We start from the raw sequence: 16978 nt of genomic DNA on the forward strand, positions 1-16978 counted from the left end.
TCTTACTTATTAAAGTTGGTATTTGAATCTTATTTTGCTTTTCAGTGGTGGCTGTTACATGTTCATTCTTGAACTATTAGATGGATGTGGCTTTATTTGGCACGTTTCTGTTTTCTGCTGTAGAGTGGGTGGACTTGATGTGTTCTGCTTTAGTTTAGGTGTGGCAACAGATATATGAAAGTGAACACAAATTACCTGTTTTCTCATGATTTAGGCGGCAAGTGTCCTGAGCCTTCTCAACAGATTACAGTAAATACAAGAAGTAGCCTCGTTTAGGGTCTTACATTTTAAACAAATCAGAATAATTATTTTCATCTGGTCTTGTTTGAACCTTCTAGGTCTGGTGGGAAGAAATCAAATGCATTTTCCATATCAAGTGTGTTTCCAGAGTTTCTTGTAAAACATATAGTGTGGTATATGTTATCCACCCTGTTACCTTCAATGCACCGCAAAGGACTGAAAAAAGTCAGTCATGAGATAAGATGCCATGAGACAGAAAAGCTGCACTGTCAGATTTCATTTCTCAGGTTGTGCACGTCTTTAGATCTGCTTGTGTTTAAAGTTCATAAATTCAAGTACATAGTTTTAGGAAACCTGCCGATATTTTTTGTGGGTTTTTTCACATTGTAACAGTCTTGCCAGGTACCAAATTTGCCTTATCGTATGCTGGTCTGCACCTCAGTTCCTACTACAGGAAAGCTGAAAATCAGTTAGAAGAGTAAAGTACAGGGAGATGTAATAACCAGTTCATCCACTTCAAAATACACCCCTCTCATTGCATTTTGCAATGAATACATAGTGACAATAGTAGGAGCAAACCTTCAAGGTGTTATAGTTCTGCTTGTAGTATCAGTTCTCTCTATATTCAGATTGTTGGGGATTTTTGAGCATTTCTTCATACCCAGTCTGTTCTTAGTGCCTTTTTCTTTTTTTTTTACCCCTCCCCTCTGTAAAGTGATCCTACCGTATTTATCCTAGTTTGGAGAATTCTCTGTCCTCCAGATACCAACATGGTTTAGGGCTTTTTTGCACTACTGTAACATTGTATTTTTCCTCTCCTGATTTTTAAAAAGCAAGAGTTTTTTAAAAATTTGATTGCAGTGGTACTAATGTTCTCTGTAGAATCACCCACCAAGACAGCCAGCAGCTCCATCCATTATAGCTCTTGTACCAACATTCACAGCATGGCTGGAAGCTAAGGGGGCACATCTGGTGCCTCAAGTTCAAGCTGTTGAGTGTCCTAGATAGTGAAACTGCTTTAAATATTTGAGATTTTAGATCTCTCTGATCCAAACTCTCTGTATGTTTCATGCCTGTTCTTTGGGCGTTTTTTTCTCCATTTGCAGCCTTCAAACTGTTGCATTTATCTGCTTCAGAATATCTTTAGTCTTAACCTTTTGAATGTAGGAGAAATCTGGATCTGGGGAACAACTCTTTTTTCCTTCCACCTGTTTTTAATTTGGCTATAAATATAAATGTATTACTAATACACAAAATCTGCAAAAGATAATAATTGGTTTTTCCCCTCTCAAAGGCTGTTATTAGTGTACTGTGTCCAGGAACACTGTGGATATTGCTTTAAAAAAATGTATTCTTCCCTCAGTGTGAGTTGCTTTTACCTTATCCTTTGTGTACTGTCAACTCATTTATACTTTCACTGGCTGTTTTCTGGTAGGAAATTGGTCCAATACAGTCAGGCAAAACACACACTTTTAGCCAAATAATTCATACCTATCTACTTGGACAGATAAAATTCTATTGTTCAGGTACTTCAAAACAAGAAAAAAAAGAAACAAGCAGTAGTGCTTTTAACAGACATGAGTTTATTTCTGGCTTCATGGCAGTTTTTTTGTTTCAGATTGGGGTTTTTTGCTTGGTTTTGAAAAGCAGATATATGGGGTAGATGTGTAACAATTTTGGTGCATTTTATACTTTTCACAGAAAGAATTTTTTTATTTTTCAGTTTTTCACGAAGTGTGCCACAGCAGACCAAGCTTAGATGAGATAGTACCCAAACTCTAATCTGCTGATCTGTTTCAAACCAGGTGTTAGTATGCATTTCCTGTTCATAGACCTTAACTAAGAGGACCTGACTTGTCAGATCAGTTGGCCCTGCAGGGAGGATTAATAACCCTTCAAAAGGCCAACTCAGTTCACAGAACGTAGATGTCTTCTTACACAGCTTTTGAGATGTACACTTCACTAATTATCTCCTAGTTCCATCTGTCAATCTCTAAATAAGCCGAGGTCTTGCATTTTAGTCTATATATTGGAAATGTTGAAAATAGTGGCTTATTTCTTGCCCTGTGAAGGAGGAGAAAGACTTATGGAATTGCATCTTATTGGAGGAGGGTCACTGGTTTTAATCTTTCAGAAAAAGTGACATATAAGTACAATCTAGTAGCCAATACCAAAATTCTTTGGTGCATGCTATAGCACTTGGATGTTATACTACTGAGTGCTTCCTATTTATTGTGCATTGAATGGTCACCACTAATGTGTAGTATAAAAATAACTTTCTTAAGTTCTGACTTCATTTTTTTTAATTGGTTCTTTGGATTTCTACCTACCTTATGTATCAATGAGATATTTCGGTTTGGAGGTACAAATATTTTAAACAGTTTGTTTTTTTTTTTTTTAATCTTATGTTCATTGGGAGCTTTGTGACTTGATAATTGGTACTTGGTAGAGTGAAATTGAGTGTACATTTGTAGTAGTAGCTTCTATTGTTGGCATTTATAGAGGATGGACAAAATTAATTCAGTCTACACATACTTGTTAAATAACCCTTCAGTTTTGACCTGGAACCCAAAATAAAACATTAGTATGTTTCCAAACTGAATTTTATTTTCTCCTGTGGCTTCATATCACATTTCAGCTGTACCTTTAGATCTGGCTTCTTAATGTTTGACTTAATGTGTCAAAAAGTCTTTCTTGTAGTGAAAGAACCCATGCCATTGGGTCTGTTAGTTTTCCTTCCCTTCACTGTATCTATTTTGGTAGGATGACAGTGTTTGGAAGGCTTTAGCAAGTGTCTGTTAATCTGAAAACTACTTTCATTACAAGCCAAGCTAAAAAGGAGAAAAGGATTGTGGGCTGTTGTTTGCTTAGGGTTTTTTTTGGTTGGTTATTTTGGGGTTTTTTTTAGGTTTTGGGGATTTCTTTTTTTTTTTTTAATTTTGTACAAAGGGAAGCAGCATGGGGACAGTAGTATGTAAAATAACAAAAATACAAGAGGCTTCTTAAAAATCTTTTTAGGTGGTCTTTGTACTTCAGCCAGTGGGCTATTTTCCATGTTCTGCTCTTCTTTGGAAACAGTTGTCTCCAAGTTGACCATGAGCCAGGAGTGTGTCCTTGCTGCCAGGAGAGCCAGTGATATCCTGGGGTGCATAAGGACAAGTGCGGCCCGCAGATTGAGGAAGGTGATCCTGCTCCTGTACTCAGCCCTAGTGAAGCCACATCTGGAGTGCTGTGTCCAGTTCTGGCCTTCTCAGTACAAGAAAGACAAGGAGCTGCTGGAGAAGGTCCAATGGTGCTACAAGGATGATTTGGGGTCTGGAGCATCTCCTGTGAGGAGAGACTTGCAAGAGCTTGGCCTATTTAGTCTAGAGAAGAGACAACTGAGAGGGGATCTCATTAACATATATAAATATTTCAAATCCCAAGAGGATAATGCCAGACTCCTTTCAGTGGTGCCCAGTGACAGGACAAGGAGCAATGGTCAGAAACAAAAACACAGGAAGTTCCACCTCAGCATGAGGAAGAACTTCTTTTCACTGAGAGTGGCAGAGCATTGGAACAGGCTACCCAGGGAGGTTGTGGAGTCTTCTTCTCTGGAAACATTCAAAAACCACCTGCACAAGTTCTTGTGTCACCTGCTCTAGGTAATCCTGCCTTGGCAGGGAAGTTGGACTGAATGATCTCCAGAGGTTCCTTCCAACCCTGACAATTCTGTGATTCGTAGCTTCACAGCTGATAGATTAAATCCGAAGCCAAATTTCATTTGAGAATACAGAGGATGGCATGCCCTTCCACATGACTGGGCAAAAATCTGGTGTCTAAAAGGACTACGTGGAGTATATTCCTGTAAGAAATACGCCTATAAAACAGCAATAAGTAATCCTGTAAAATAAGGAACTATACATTTCTATTCACAAATCAATAGGCCTCCTTCCAATGAAAAATAATTTAAACTGGAAAAAAGCTGGTGGCATGCACTTGAAATGTTTAGTCTTAAATCTAGTAAATTTAATGAACCTGCTGAAAATCTTTGAAGTCAGTAAAATTGTTGAGAAAGAACTGCAAACAGTTTTTCTGATATTGTTTCTTACAATTAGTTCTGGGGAAGCACTAATACAGACAATTAAAAAAATATGTGTTGTAATTGACTTGCTGAGATTTCATGGAAGAAAGCTGCAGACAACAATGCATTTGCCACAGTAGTTTTTGGCTTTTCTGACAACCTACTGGATATTTCCACTTAATTAAGTTTATTGTGACGTCTTGTATCTATGATTTTAGATATTAATCTTTTGTTCAGTTGAATAGTCTGAGAATGTACATTGTCAAAATACTTTATTATTTAAGTACCTCATCATAAATCACTTTTCTATGTGACTTTGGAAAGTCAGCCTTTTGTGTAAAGTTTTGAAAAAGTGTGTGTGGGCATGAAGTTCCAATTTACAGAGGTGACCTTCACCTTAAACTTGTGCTAGTTATACAGTCTGTGTTCTGGGGTATGTAAGCTGTTAGGAAAGTCCTTCAGCTGTCCTCTAATTGCATATCAAAGTGAGACTTAGCAGTGCACAATTCTCTTTCACCACAAAATGTTGCTTGACGGACCTTTCTTTAGTGGAATAGCTTTTAAAATTACTGTTCAAGGAGGTTTTTCATTCCTTAACTGCTTTGTATGAAATACAAAAAAAATTACTCTCTGGACTACTACTGGATACCTGTGATAGAGATGAGACCTGCTGATCTGTAAAACACTTCTTTTGTGTGAGACATATAACATGAGCTTTCTCCCAGATCTAATAGCAATAGTACTGCTGGTCTTATTTTAATGTACTTAATTCAAGTTTAAAAAAAAAAAAAAGAGAATATACATACTTTAGAGATTTTTTTTTTCTACTTTTATATCTTAGGCTAAGTGCAACCTGAAATGCAGGTGTTGTAGCTGTATTTTATTGTGGTTGTTTATAAAAAATAATTCAGACAGCAAAAACCATCATCATGTAAAAATGTCCCTTCATGGTAATTATTACACTTGCAGCAATAAGATGCAAGAAAAGATGGGCATGTGGCTTAGCCTGAGTAAATGTATTGTGGGTTGTAAACTGTGGGTAGAGTATTTCAAAGGCTGAGGTACTGGTTTTTGTTGTTGAATGGATGGGATTTACATAACTGGCTTTCGCTAAAATTTTCCTTCCTTCTTGACCTGTCCTGTAGTCAGCCCTTGTACCTCCCCGCTGATACGTTTCTGGGGAGTTTATTGGTTTGGGGATGTGTGTGTTTTAATTTCTTCATAGCCTTAGGTGGTAAAAGTCTACCAGACTTTTTTAGTTGCTTATATTGAGATATAGATGTTATCATACCGCATGTGTATGTGCAGGGTTCTCTAGAATTCTGAGAGTTTGAGTTGTAAGTGTATGGAATAATTTGTCCACTGCTGTTCTGACTTAGGCCACTGTATAACAAAAACTGGGGATTTTGTCTTGAATGGCTGTTAATAGTCCTTTCTTGCATCTGCTGCATGGAAAGTATTTTCTTTAGTAGCAGTCTCATCTGCTGTGTTTTAGGTCATTGATCCAGTGCAAAATCAAGAAAACACAGTTTTCTAAGTAACTTTAAAAGCTCCAGTAAACCCTCTACCCTGTTACAACAGGATTCTCCTAGAATGTAGGATCTTAAAAGTCATTGGCCAATTTGTTTCAGAACCTGAAGCCTGTCAAGTTATCTAAGCAAGCTTAGAAATGGAGCACTGTTCGTTATATACCATGCTCTTTGTATGAGTTACTGAGTAACAAATTCAGCCTTTAATTTTCCAGAGCCTCTTCCTGCCTCTCAGGACACTTGCTGTGAAGTTCAAACATTGTTTTCAGGCTGGTGAGGTAATTCCTAGTGTACTCTCTGCTGCGGATGCACATCTGTTAACTTGTACGGGAATTATGCCAAATTCTACTTAAGTTCACAAGTACTTTTGTAGTATTGATTTTAATTGGTTCCCCACAGTTGCAGGTGCTGAAATGACCAGAATGTGATAAAAATACAACCCACACAGATATTCACTGTGGTCTGTATCTTGAGCCTTGATTTCTCAGCTAAATTGAAGTGAGATTTTCTGCAGTGTGCATAAATGCTTACAAGGTGATTTTAAAGTATCCCGTTCAGCAAAGTCTGTGTAGGATGCTGCCTTCCTTTGAAGGAAAATAGAGCAAAGAAGATTGAAAGTATAGATGATCCAGACAAATAGAGTGAACTGAAGTTCTCAATCACCAAATACTCTCCAGTTAAGAGACGAGGCTCTATCATGCCAGGACAGGCTAATGTAAAACGCTCTAGGTCAGGATCAGCAGGAGCTCTACACTAATTAAGAGGGCCCTGATGAAGATTCTGGTGTCTGGGTTGTGGGAAATTCATCCTTCTTCCCTGGGACCTGGCTGGAATACCTATTATCTTTCCCTACAGTAACCCTGCTTTGGTAGATCTGCCTGAGCAGCATCCTGTCCTCTCAGCTAGGTTTTAACTAAAAACATACACACAATAAATCTGCTGGTTTTGACTAGAAATATCTGGAGTCCTCAAATGCAGCTGGCTGTGTGCAGGAAAAAGGAGGTGGAAAAGTTTGAAAGTTGGCTGCTTTGCAATATAAAGTAGTAAAAGGCAATTCAAACAAAACCTGGAAGTTCAGTCATCATTCTGGAAGTGAAAATGTGTTTAATAAGATTCCAGATATTTGCAGTTAAGCAGAAGCTTTCTCTCTGGCAACAAAATGAAGTCTGCCATTCTTGCCACTGTTACCTACATCTGTCTTTATAACTGCTACTATGAAAAGCAGTTGCCTTGACATCAGTAACTTAAACTATATTGCTGTAGTATTTGAAGAATAATTTAAGCAAGCTATTAATTTAAAACTGAAAATTTTCTATATTTCTAGCTTTAAAATGTTGATGGAAATGAAAGATGAGTCTTCTGTAATGTGTATGGATGATGGGGGGGTCCAGGTGTTTGAATAGTCATAAAATCTGCTTTTAAGGCCAAGTATTTACTTGGTTCTATGAAAAGTAAGTATCACTAGGTGAAAAAACAAAAGGCAAGGCACTCTGCCTGTAAGCAGCAGTTTGTTATTAATGCAGTCAGTGGTACGTTTAGAAAGCATACAAGCTCTCAACAATTCTCAACAATTCATACAGGCTGTCTTCAATTCTCACAACAATTTATGGTGTCATACACATGAAAAAAAAAAAGTTTTTTTCGTTGCAACTCAAAGCAATTTTTTTGGTTTTTTAAATGTAAAGGCACCTGAAAACTCTTTTGTCTAGTCCCTTTTCTTGGGAAGATACAGCACATATCTTAACCTGAAATACCAGGTTAACTGATTTTTTTAATGCTTGATTTTTCTTTTACTATTCAACAGATAAAGGTAACTTGCATGTAGAAAGAAAATTTGTTACTTACATAAAGCTACATTTCGAAGAATGTATGAATATGTGTTAATTGGGTAGATGTATTTCATACATTTTTATCTTGAAGCATGAGTCTGGCAACTTGCTACAGGCAGTGATGCAGTAGAGCTGATTTAAGTGGACAGATGATACATATTGTTTTCTGAACTATTGGGAAGGGCTGTGGGAAAACTGGTATGTGTTTAAACTTAGGAGTAGTTTGCCTCTTGTATCTGAAAGCTTCTCTTTTTTCCAATTTTATGTCAAAACATTATGCTGTGCATAAAGAAACAGAAGGAATCAATGTTTGGTTATACTGCTGTGTATGTAGGGCCACTTACATCCTCATGTCCTATTTGGCAAGTGGAGAAGGTGGGACTGTGCTGCTTGTCCCTGCTTTCAGTTCCTTAGATCCCAGATGGTGAGAAAGCAGCACTGTCAAATGAAGGAAGAGGAAATATGGGCAAAAATAGGAGATGCCATTCTGTGAAGTCAAGCCTCAACTTCTGAACATTTTGACACCTGGCAAGCCTTGACCAGCAAGTGGGAATTTAAACTTGCCCCAGTTTTAGCTGCTTTTGTTTATTTTCGGTGAGGCTACCTGTCTTTTGCTGCAAACATATCCTTTCTTTGCTCTGTACCTAAAAAAAAATTAATCCTGGAAGTGGCAACGTAAGTCTGAGTTCTTTTTACCACAGTCTTCTCAGAGCACCTCTTTGTATTATAGATAGTTGGGGTCTAAGAACTGTGGCAGATGTGCAGAAGGTAATAGTTGGGCAATCACAGTGGGAAGGCTCAAAGTTCTAGAATTAATTCAGACTGCACATTAAATCAGTATTCATTGAAACTGTTCTGAGAAAACATTAAACACTACAAGTTTTGGTGCTCAAACTCAAAGCTGGAATTGACAGGTAGCAAAGCTCACAACCGTCACCTGAAGCCGACTGCAAATAGTTTTCCTAAAATTCACATGGTATACTAAGACAGTTTCGTGTATCTTGTCCTTATTGCTCAATACCTAAGTAAGTCAGAATGCACCTGTTTGCTCCATATTAATTCTCAGCTTCATTTGTCTGATTGTCGGAAAGTTCTGGAATTTAGCTTGTGGAAGCATGTCCCCTGAACAGTAGTAGTTTGAACTACCTTGGAGCCTTGCAGAACAGAGTAATACAAACTTCTACTATCATAAGCATTAAGGGGATATGATTTAGTGTCCTTTCCCCTGCCTAGTCCTCGTTTCCTTGCTTTGGGAAGAAAACAGGGTGGGTAAGATTTTGAAATGGGGGGAAAACAATTGTAAGGTTGTTATAGTGACAGAAAGAAGAGCTGCTCATGTTGGAGGAATAGAGATCATCTTTTCTTGCCTTTTGTTTTGGAGTTACATAGGTGAGAATAGCAAATGGGGGTCAGTCCTCATAGATATCTTAATGTTGTCTTTTCTTTGGGCCTTTGTACTTTGACATTTGAAAGAAAATCCAAGAAATATTTATTTCTCAAACTTCTGGGGCATTTCCACAAATTACTTGTGCTTTGTCCTCTGAATCAAAAAGTCCAATTGCAGAATTTAGTAGCAACTGGACAAAGATAAAAAAAGTCACTATTTTTTCCATGATCAGAAACTGCAGATCCTTAGGTGTCCGTGCCCATGCCAATCATCATGGAACTAGATGATTTTTGAGGTCCCTTCCAACCCAAACCATTCTATGATTGTACTCTAAGATCAGCCTAACTGGTAGCCATATCATACCAGGATTGTGTATGTGACTGTCAGAAATTTAGTCAATGAGCTATTTGCAAGTTCAAGAAATAGTTGTTTCCTTGGCAGCTAGGAATGAAGGGACTTGCAGAATAAGAATTAGGTGTAATTGAACAAACAGAATTTTAGAGGGAAAAGACAGCATTTCAATATGTAGCTCTCAAGAACTGGAATGTATAGAGGAGTATCTCTGCCACAATCTGTTCATAACCTACTCCTTTTCCTTAAGAACTGGCTTGGGAAGAAGAAACATTTCTGACACAAATTCTAATACATAATTTTATCTATTTCCTAGTAAAATCTGTATTAGCTATTAAATAATATTTTTAGTTAAAATGTACTCCTGCTTTTCATTTTGCTCTCTTTATTCTGTCTGAATCAAAAGCTGTTTAGGGAACTCCTGGCAACTTTTAAGACTTAGTCTCAGTCTGAAGAGTTCTGCTTTATGAGAACTTTAGGAGTTCTGCTACCATAAAGATAGGAATGATTCTAAAAGATAGGAATGATTAAATTCTAGATTCAGTGACCATGAAATCACATCACACTGCATGGTATTGAGTTCAACGTTTTCTTCATCAGAGATGTTTTTTTGAAAGGCTGTCTTGAGTGCATTCTAAGGATTTTTCCACCCCTAGTTATTAAGAGCCAGTTTGAAGAACTGTGCATAATTGTTTCCTTGTGAACTGGTGGATGAGTATCCACTGTACAGCATTTGATATACAGCTAGATCATGGTATAACATTTAATTGATAAATATTTTTGGATTGAACTTCACAGATAGCCAATGCCTTCAGAGGACTTCACAGGCCTACTCAGGAGCAAGTCTCAGCCTCACTTTCACAAATGAAACAGTTTCACGAAAGTGAGTTTTTGATTATCTCAATTTTTTTTGTTCGTTTGGTTTTTCAAGAGCTGGTGACACAACAGCAATATAAGTTAAGGCTGTTTAATTTATCAATCTGTACAGTGCCCAGATAAAGCAAATCCTTGTTACATGGTGAAGAGTTGCAGCAGCCACTGCCTGCTTCAAAATTTTATGCTTTTAAATTTCTCCCTTCAGTGCACTAGAAATACATCACAAAATGACTAGAAATTTTGTAATGTATTTAAGCCATTTGTCATGAGATGCCTATTTACCTAGAGTTTGAGTTATTAAATTTATAGATCCAAACTTAAAGAAAAATAAATAAAAGTTCATAGTGGATTGGTTTAGAGCTTTCAGACTGTTTCTCAAGGCAAAGTATTGTGTGGTAGGTATTTAAGGGATTGGTTTTCAGCTTAGGTTTTTCATTCAAGTAAAGTTACTTTAGAGGAGAAAAAAAAATAAAGAAAATACATTCTAGGCAGCAGATGAGATGAACTGTAACTCCATGACAGTTTATAACTTTAAATACAGCTTTCTGTGTACGAGGAGCTGTATTGATTTGCTGCTTAAGCTGCTGGACATGCATGTGGGGCTGGATTCTAAATGAGGTCTGGAATTCAAATACTTCTGTTTCCATGTGTTCCAAATGATGAGAACAATGACTTTTCTGACTCCGTCACATATTCTCTAAAGCTAGTTCTGATCTATTTCTGCCTTGTATTCTTTGATCTGATTTTGAAGTGAGTATTTCACTTAAATGCATGCTTCTCCGGCGTTAAATACATCTGTGAAACTTAATACTGCAACCTATTTTTATTTATTATGCAAAATGGTTAAAATGTCTTCCATGCCAGAAGAACTAGTGCTGTTTCTGACTCATCAACTTTTGGTTGTATGTTAATCTAGTGTTAAAAACAAACTAAAACCACATAGAAAGAAACGGACAAGTCCAAAAAAGTGACAAAACCAAACCTCTCAATGTCTTCCATCATAAATTGCTGTAGCTGATTTCTCACACACTTTCTTACTTCACTGATAACTGTATGTTGCTTAAAAAGAAGAAATCTTATTTCCATCTGTGACACACAGAAATGCCATATGAACCAACCATTTATTGATGGGTTCCAAATAAATGTATTTTGTCCACGCTGCTACAGCTTCTTGTTTGGAAGGCATAGTGTTACAATTTAAAAAAAAGGAAAAGCAAACAAAAAAACCACTTAAAGTTGAAGCATAACTTAAATAATTGCCTTCTATTAAGGTAGATAATGATTGTGTAAGATCTTAGCAAAAATACCTAAATGATTTGTCAGAGAGGGAATGTGTCTAGGTTGCTTCCACATTTTTTCATTTTTTAGAAAATACTTTTTACATGTTGGCAAGGTAACCCCCACTCAGTGGCTGGTGAAGTGCTCTAGTTTTTCAAGCAGCATAATGAGCAGCTAGTGAGGATGGTTTTCCTGACTGCCAAAGGGTTTCTCAGAGTTACAGTGACTGCCATATTACTGTCAAGCTGTCATGGACTAGGTGATGGTTTTAAAGCATGTTTGGTGGGTTCAAGGGTAGCTGGGTTTTTGAATGCTGTAGAAATGCAAGCTGTTTCCTAAAATACTAAGACACAAAAGGTGAAATGCAACTAGATCTGTTTGCACAATAATCATGAGTGTGAGATGTAAAGGAGGAACTGCCATTTTCCCAAGAGGATTGCATCATTTAGCTTAAGGCTGAATTTCTGCCTAAGGTGACTGACATACCCAAGATCCTTTTAAGTTCCTCCATAGAGGAGTAGCCCTCTTGGCCTCTCCCAGAGCTCCTGTGTGGTGGATGATACAGAAACAATCATCTAATCAAGGTGCTTTTGTAGTTCATCACTAACAGGCATTTTTGGGAGGTGATGAAGTTTGGAAATGTAATGTGACACTTTCACTGCAGTACAGAGCACTAATGGCTCCAACTGAAGATAAAGCTGCTGTTCACAGATTGTTAAAAGTGCTGTGTAGAGAAGGTTGGAGAAGCAGATTTTGGATATGTCAAATGAACCAATTTCTGGAGATGCTGAGATTAGATATTTAGTGTTAACTATCATCTGTAAAATTTGGTATTCTCACCTTGAAAGATGCAATGACCCCTGTTTTCAAGAGCACTAGAATGCATGCCATGTAGATGCCTTCAGAACAATGAGAAGTTTGCTGTATTAAAGTTTAAGGCTATAAATTTCGTAACTGGTTATCCATGAGATTCTGAGGGGGAAAACAAGTGTTTGATCATGCAATCATTCTGTCTGGTGCTTCCTAGTGTCAAACCCTTTGTTTTGTAGTGCTGCTAGTGTTAATTATGTATGTGACCTACATATAGTATGCACAGTTTTTTCTTTTTAATACATGGCTGATTTAGCAGTAGATCATTGCCCATTTTGCGTGGAAAGAGAATAATCTGCAGGCCATAAAAGTTGTGCCACTGTTAAATAGCCTTCAATTAGTACTGCTTTGTAGAATATATGTGAAAGTTGGTCTAGTAGAATGCTGTAAAGTATTTCAAAGTGATCATTGGAGTTGACAAAAAAGATATGAATACATGCAAAGTAAATTTAGAGAAGATAGGCACATATGTCTGTACAGCTTTTGAGTTTGTTTCCCAGTCAGTGCTGTGTAGACTTGCAGTAGAAACAGAACCTGCATATACGCTGCAGGTATGGATAAGTTTCCTGACACCCTTGCTTTTTTAGGATTGTTACGTTTGGATGCATGGGCCATTGAGCAAGCAATGAATCTTTAATACTAATCTCCCTTCTTAGTAATATCAGTCTTTGCATTTCAGTAGTCATTCTGGTCTAATTTTGCTGCTACCTTTCTGATACAGCATTGGTCTTCTGTGCTGTGTACTATTTGATGTAAGATTCTAAGTCATGTGCTGCATGCACCATGCATCAGTTTGGCTCTCAGTGCTTCCACTGTCAGTGAGGAGATTTCTGGCAATCTGTTTACTACATTCTTGTCAATAGTCTGATCAATATACTGAGTCCAGCTGTGCTTTCTATTTCAAGGTAACTTCTTAAAATCAATTATCTGCCTTGTGGAATGCTAGGGGGTTTTTTGTTTGGTTTGGTTGGTTTTTTTTTTTTTTTTTTTTAACCTACTAAAATTTCCTTGGAAATTAATTTTCTGTTCAAGTTCAGTTCTGATAAAGGTGTTTGGACTTTCACAAACACACACAGAACTGAAAACGTTTAAATCTGAGATGTTGAAAAGAGCTTTTCATGTTAATCTGCCTTTGCTAATCTGTTCCTAAGTACATTTAACATCAAGATGCTGATCTGTGCATTTTAAAATTTTGATCCTAAGAATCAATATTAACTTTTTAACTTCATGGAATGATAAGGTATTACATCAGTATTTACTTACTGTTTAACTGTGTCCCTTGGTATAGAAGTGCATGCAGCATGCACATTTTCAGAGTGGGAAGTCTCTTACTTTTCCTGGTTGTTTGGGCGAATGGGATGCACAAAAATAAGCAGTCTTGCTGTTTAAGTCTTGATTATTTTAGAAGCTTTCTTTAACTGCCAGCATCTAAAAGCAGAGAAAAGCGACTTTTCCAATAATACTCTTATTTGGTGGACCATATGGATGACATTATTTTTGGAAAGCATTTAAGTAGAAAAAAAATAGATGACACACCAGCTTTAGTAGATTATGCAATACAATGATTATACAAATTATTTCTTCACAGAAAGTGGAAATGTGTTTGGGAGTGAATTAACATACAGCAACAGATAAGTAACATGTAAACAAAATGCATGTTTGACTACAGAAAGTGCCTAAAGCTGCTTGTAGAACTTTCATGGAGTTATACTGATTAGAAGAAATTTTTTTTAGGGAAAACATCTAATGCAGCAAGTCAATTTTCCTGCTATTGAAAAGTTAGCCTTATTAAGTACTCTTTGAAAACCTGACTCTGACTTAATGATACACTAATTTGAGCATTTATATTGCCTTTTTTATTATTTTCCAAAATAAGAGCAGTCTTCTTTATTTGTGTTTTTAAACATACATTTTGTTTGTAATAAGTAATATCATTCTTATTAATGGTTGTTATTTGTGGTACCTAATATTTGGAAAGGGACATGTTAAGCAAACTTTAGTTCCTTAATTCTTATACCTCTGTTTTTCACAGTCTGTTTGTCTGACTTGATGGATTTACAGTGTAGTAAGTGCATATACCTGTGTCTCTTGACTGGGAATCAAATGTCACAAATGTTGGTAGTGTTATACAAGCATGATCTACATGTGCCATGTTATGAAGAGACCGGAAAAAATGTTTTGTTTTTTTCAGTCAGTAACATGAAATTCAGTCGAAAGTAACAGGATTTTTTAATAAGGTACATATACTTACATGTTTGTGTTGTTGGGGTTGTTTTCCTTCTCTGTTTCCTAAATGTTGAGGATGAGAAAGAAATTACTAATACTCAGTGCTGAATATGAGGAAGTTAAGCAAATTGGCATGGGGGAAAGAGAACAGTAAGGTAATTGATGGTGCACCTCTCCTATGAGGAAAGTCTGAGAGAATTGGGTTTGTTCAGCCTGAAGAAGAGAACACTTTGGGATGACCTAATTGCAGCCTTCCAATATCTGAGAACCTACAAGAAATCTGGAGAGGGACTTTTTACAAGAGTATGTAGTGACAGGACAAGGGGAAATGGCTTCACACTGAAAGAGACTGGGTTTAAGTTAGATATTTGTAAAAAAAAAGTCTTTATTGGGAGGGTGGTAGGCGCTGGAACAATTTGCCCAGAGAGGTGGTGGATGCCCTGTCACTGGAGGTGTTTAGGACAGACTGGATGGAGCTCTGAGCAGCCTGGTCTAGTGACAGGTGTCCCTGACCATGGCAGGGAGATTGGAACTGCATGTTCTTTAAGGTCCCTTCCAGTGCAGACCATTCTGTGATTCTGTGATTGTAAGAATGAAATGGAAAGACCTTTGTTGTTATTTTGGTTTTTATTTTCACAGGATGTTGGTAACTTAAGTTGATGATGGCTAAAATATATCCAATTTTAAATAGTAGACAGCTTGTTTGGCATCATACCACCATTCTGACAATAAGGAATATGCTTTTCAGTATGTTATACTGGGAAGAGAATGCATTCTACTGTCAGAATTAGTGACATGTATTTGCTTTGTGGGACATTGTAGAAAATACACCAGCAAAACAGCTACTGATAAGTGAAGTAAACAGCATGTTTCTGAATCACAAAGCCCATTTCAGTTATATTTTTTTATATGTTCAGTGACGAACAAGAAACCAGCTCAAGCATCTATAACGAAGGTGAAGCAATTTGAAGGCTCTACGTCATTTGTCAGGAGAACGCAGTGGATGCTCGAGCAGCTTCGCCAGGTCAATGGTATAGACCCTAATCGGGTGAGTTTGAACAGTTCTAGAAAGTGAAAACTGAGCTCTTACTTAACTGATTGGTGAACCAGGCATTCTTTATTCAAAAGCCATCTGGAAATATAAGATACAAGTTTAAGTGCAGATTCTCAAAAAATAAATAACTCAGTGGAATATGCGAAGTAAATTTTGATGGGAAACAGGGGAGCAGGCTAAAACTCAGTCATATGGGGTTTTTTCTTCTTGTCTTTCCATACTTTTCTTTCTCTTTTCTTTCTCTTTTCTTTGTGAAGAGCAAAGTAAGAGCCTTGTTTGCTTCAGCTGTAGGCCTCTTGTGGTCTACTTTGGCATGCAGCTGTGGTGTGAGATAGAGCAATAGGTAGAAGTAAGAATAGAAGGGGTTACTGAGGTTCGAGTTTTTGAAATCTTGGGAATCCTGCATTTTTTCTAGGACAGTCCTCTCCTCAGATATTTCGGCATTTCTTACCTTATGCTACAAAGTGTGGTAGTGTCCTTTAGCTGCAAATGGCAAGTGAACAGTGATTTAAACTAAAAACTACCAAAAATAAAATAAAACAAATCAACCCTATATTAAATGGTTGTGGAATTATTCCTTTAATTTGGACTATACAGCCCACCTTGAGCTATCTCAAGACAAAGTTGTACTAATATGTAATAGGCTTATGAATACAATTCTCCGGTAGTAAAACAACATAATTAGAAGTTAAAAATGTGGCTCATATTATGTGCTTACAAAGTGATTTAGTGTTCTTTTTATAGCAAAATATTTTTGTGACTAACTCCCTTGGTTTCTTCAAAGTTGTGCTCTGATCAGCCACCTAAGCATCTTAACTATGGTGCATCAAATTGTGTTACTACTCAAGTCTTGGTTAGTACCTAAGTACCTAGCATCAAGGCCAGTTACTACCTAAAGTCATGGTACAAAAAAGAAGCCCTTGACCACTGCCCTATGAAATTCAAGGAGTGGAATTATATTTTCTCTGGAAGGAACTATAAAAACAAGGGAAATGACAAACAGATAAGGGATATGAGTTTTAGGCCCTTTTATAGCATCTGCCATGCAGCTATGTATGTAACAGATTGAAAGTCCTACCAAGCTCTTAAGCTTAGAAATGTTTCTTTCAAACTCATCTCCCTGTGAATTCCAAGTGTCATCAGTTGGAAAAGAACATTTACTAGATTAGATTGCAAAACAATGTTTAGCAAATATTACTAAATATATAGCACTACTTCTTGCATAAAATCCTTTTATTTTGGCAGCTGATGCTGGTATACCTGCACTTCAGTTCA

The 16978-nt window shown here is 37.0% G+C and overlaps 1 protein-coding gene across 4 annotated transcripts in view; it reads left to right on the forward strand.

The window, feature by feature from the left end:
• Positions 1-16978, forward strand: part of STXBP6 (syntaxin binding protein 6) — a 94892-nt gene that overhangs the window by 62530 nt on the left and 15384 nt on the right. For all 4 annotated transcript variants that reach the window (XM_039552790.1, XM_039552789.1, XM_039552788.1 and 1 more), the window contains one exon: positions 15567-15697. In XM_039552790.1, the coding sequence (XP_039408724.1) occupies positions 15567-15697 (131 nt within the window). The remainder of the gene's footprint in view (positions 1-15566; positions 15698-16978) is intronic.

This window comes from Corvus cornix, chromosome 5 (assembly GCF_000738735.6).
Source record: "Corvus cornix cornix isolate S_Up_H32 chromosome 5, ASM73873v5, whole genome shotgun sequence".
Taxonomy (NCBI): Eukaryota; Metazoa; Chordata; class Aves; order Passeriformes; family Corvidae; genus Corvus; species Corvus cornix.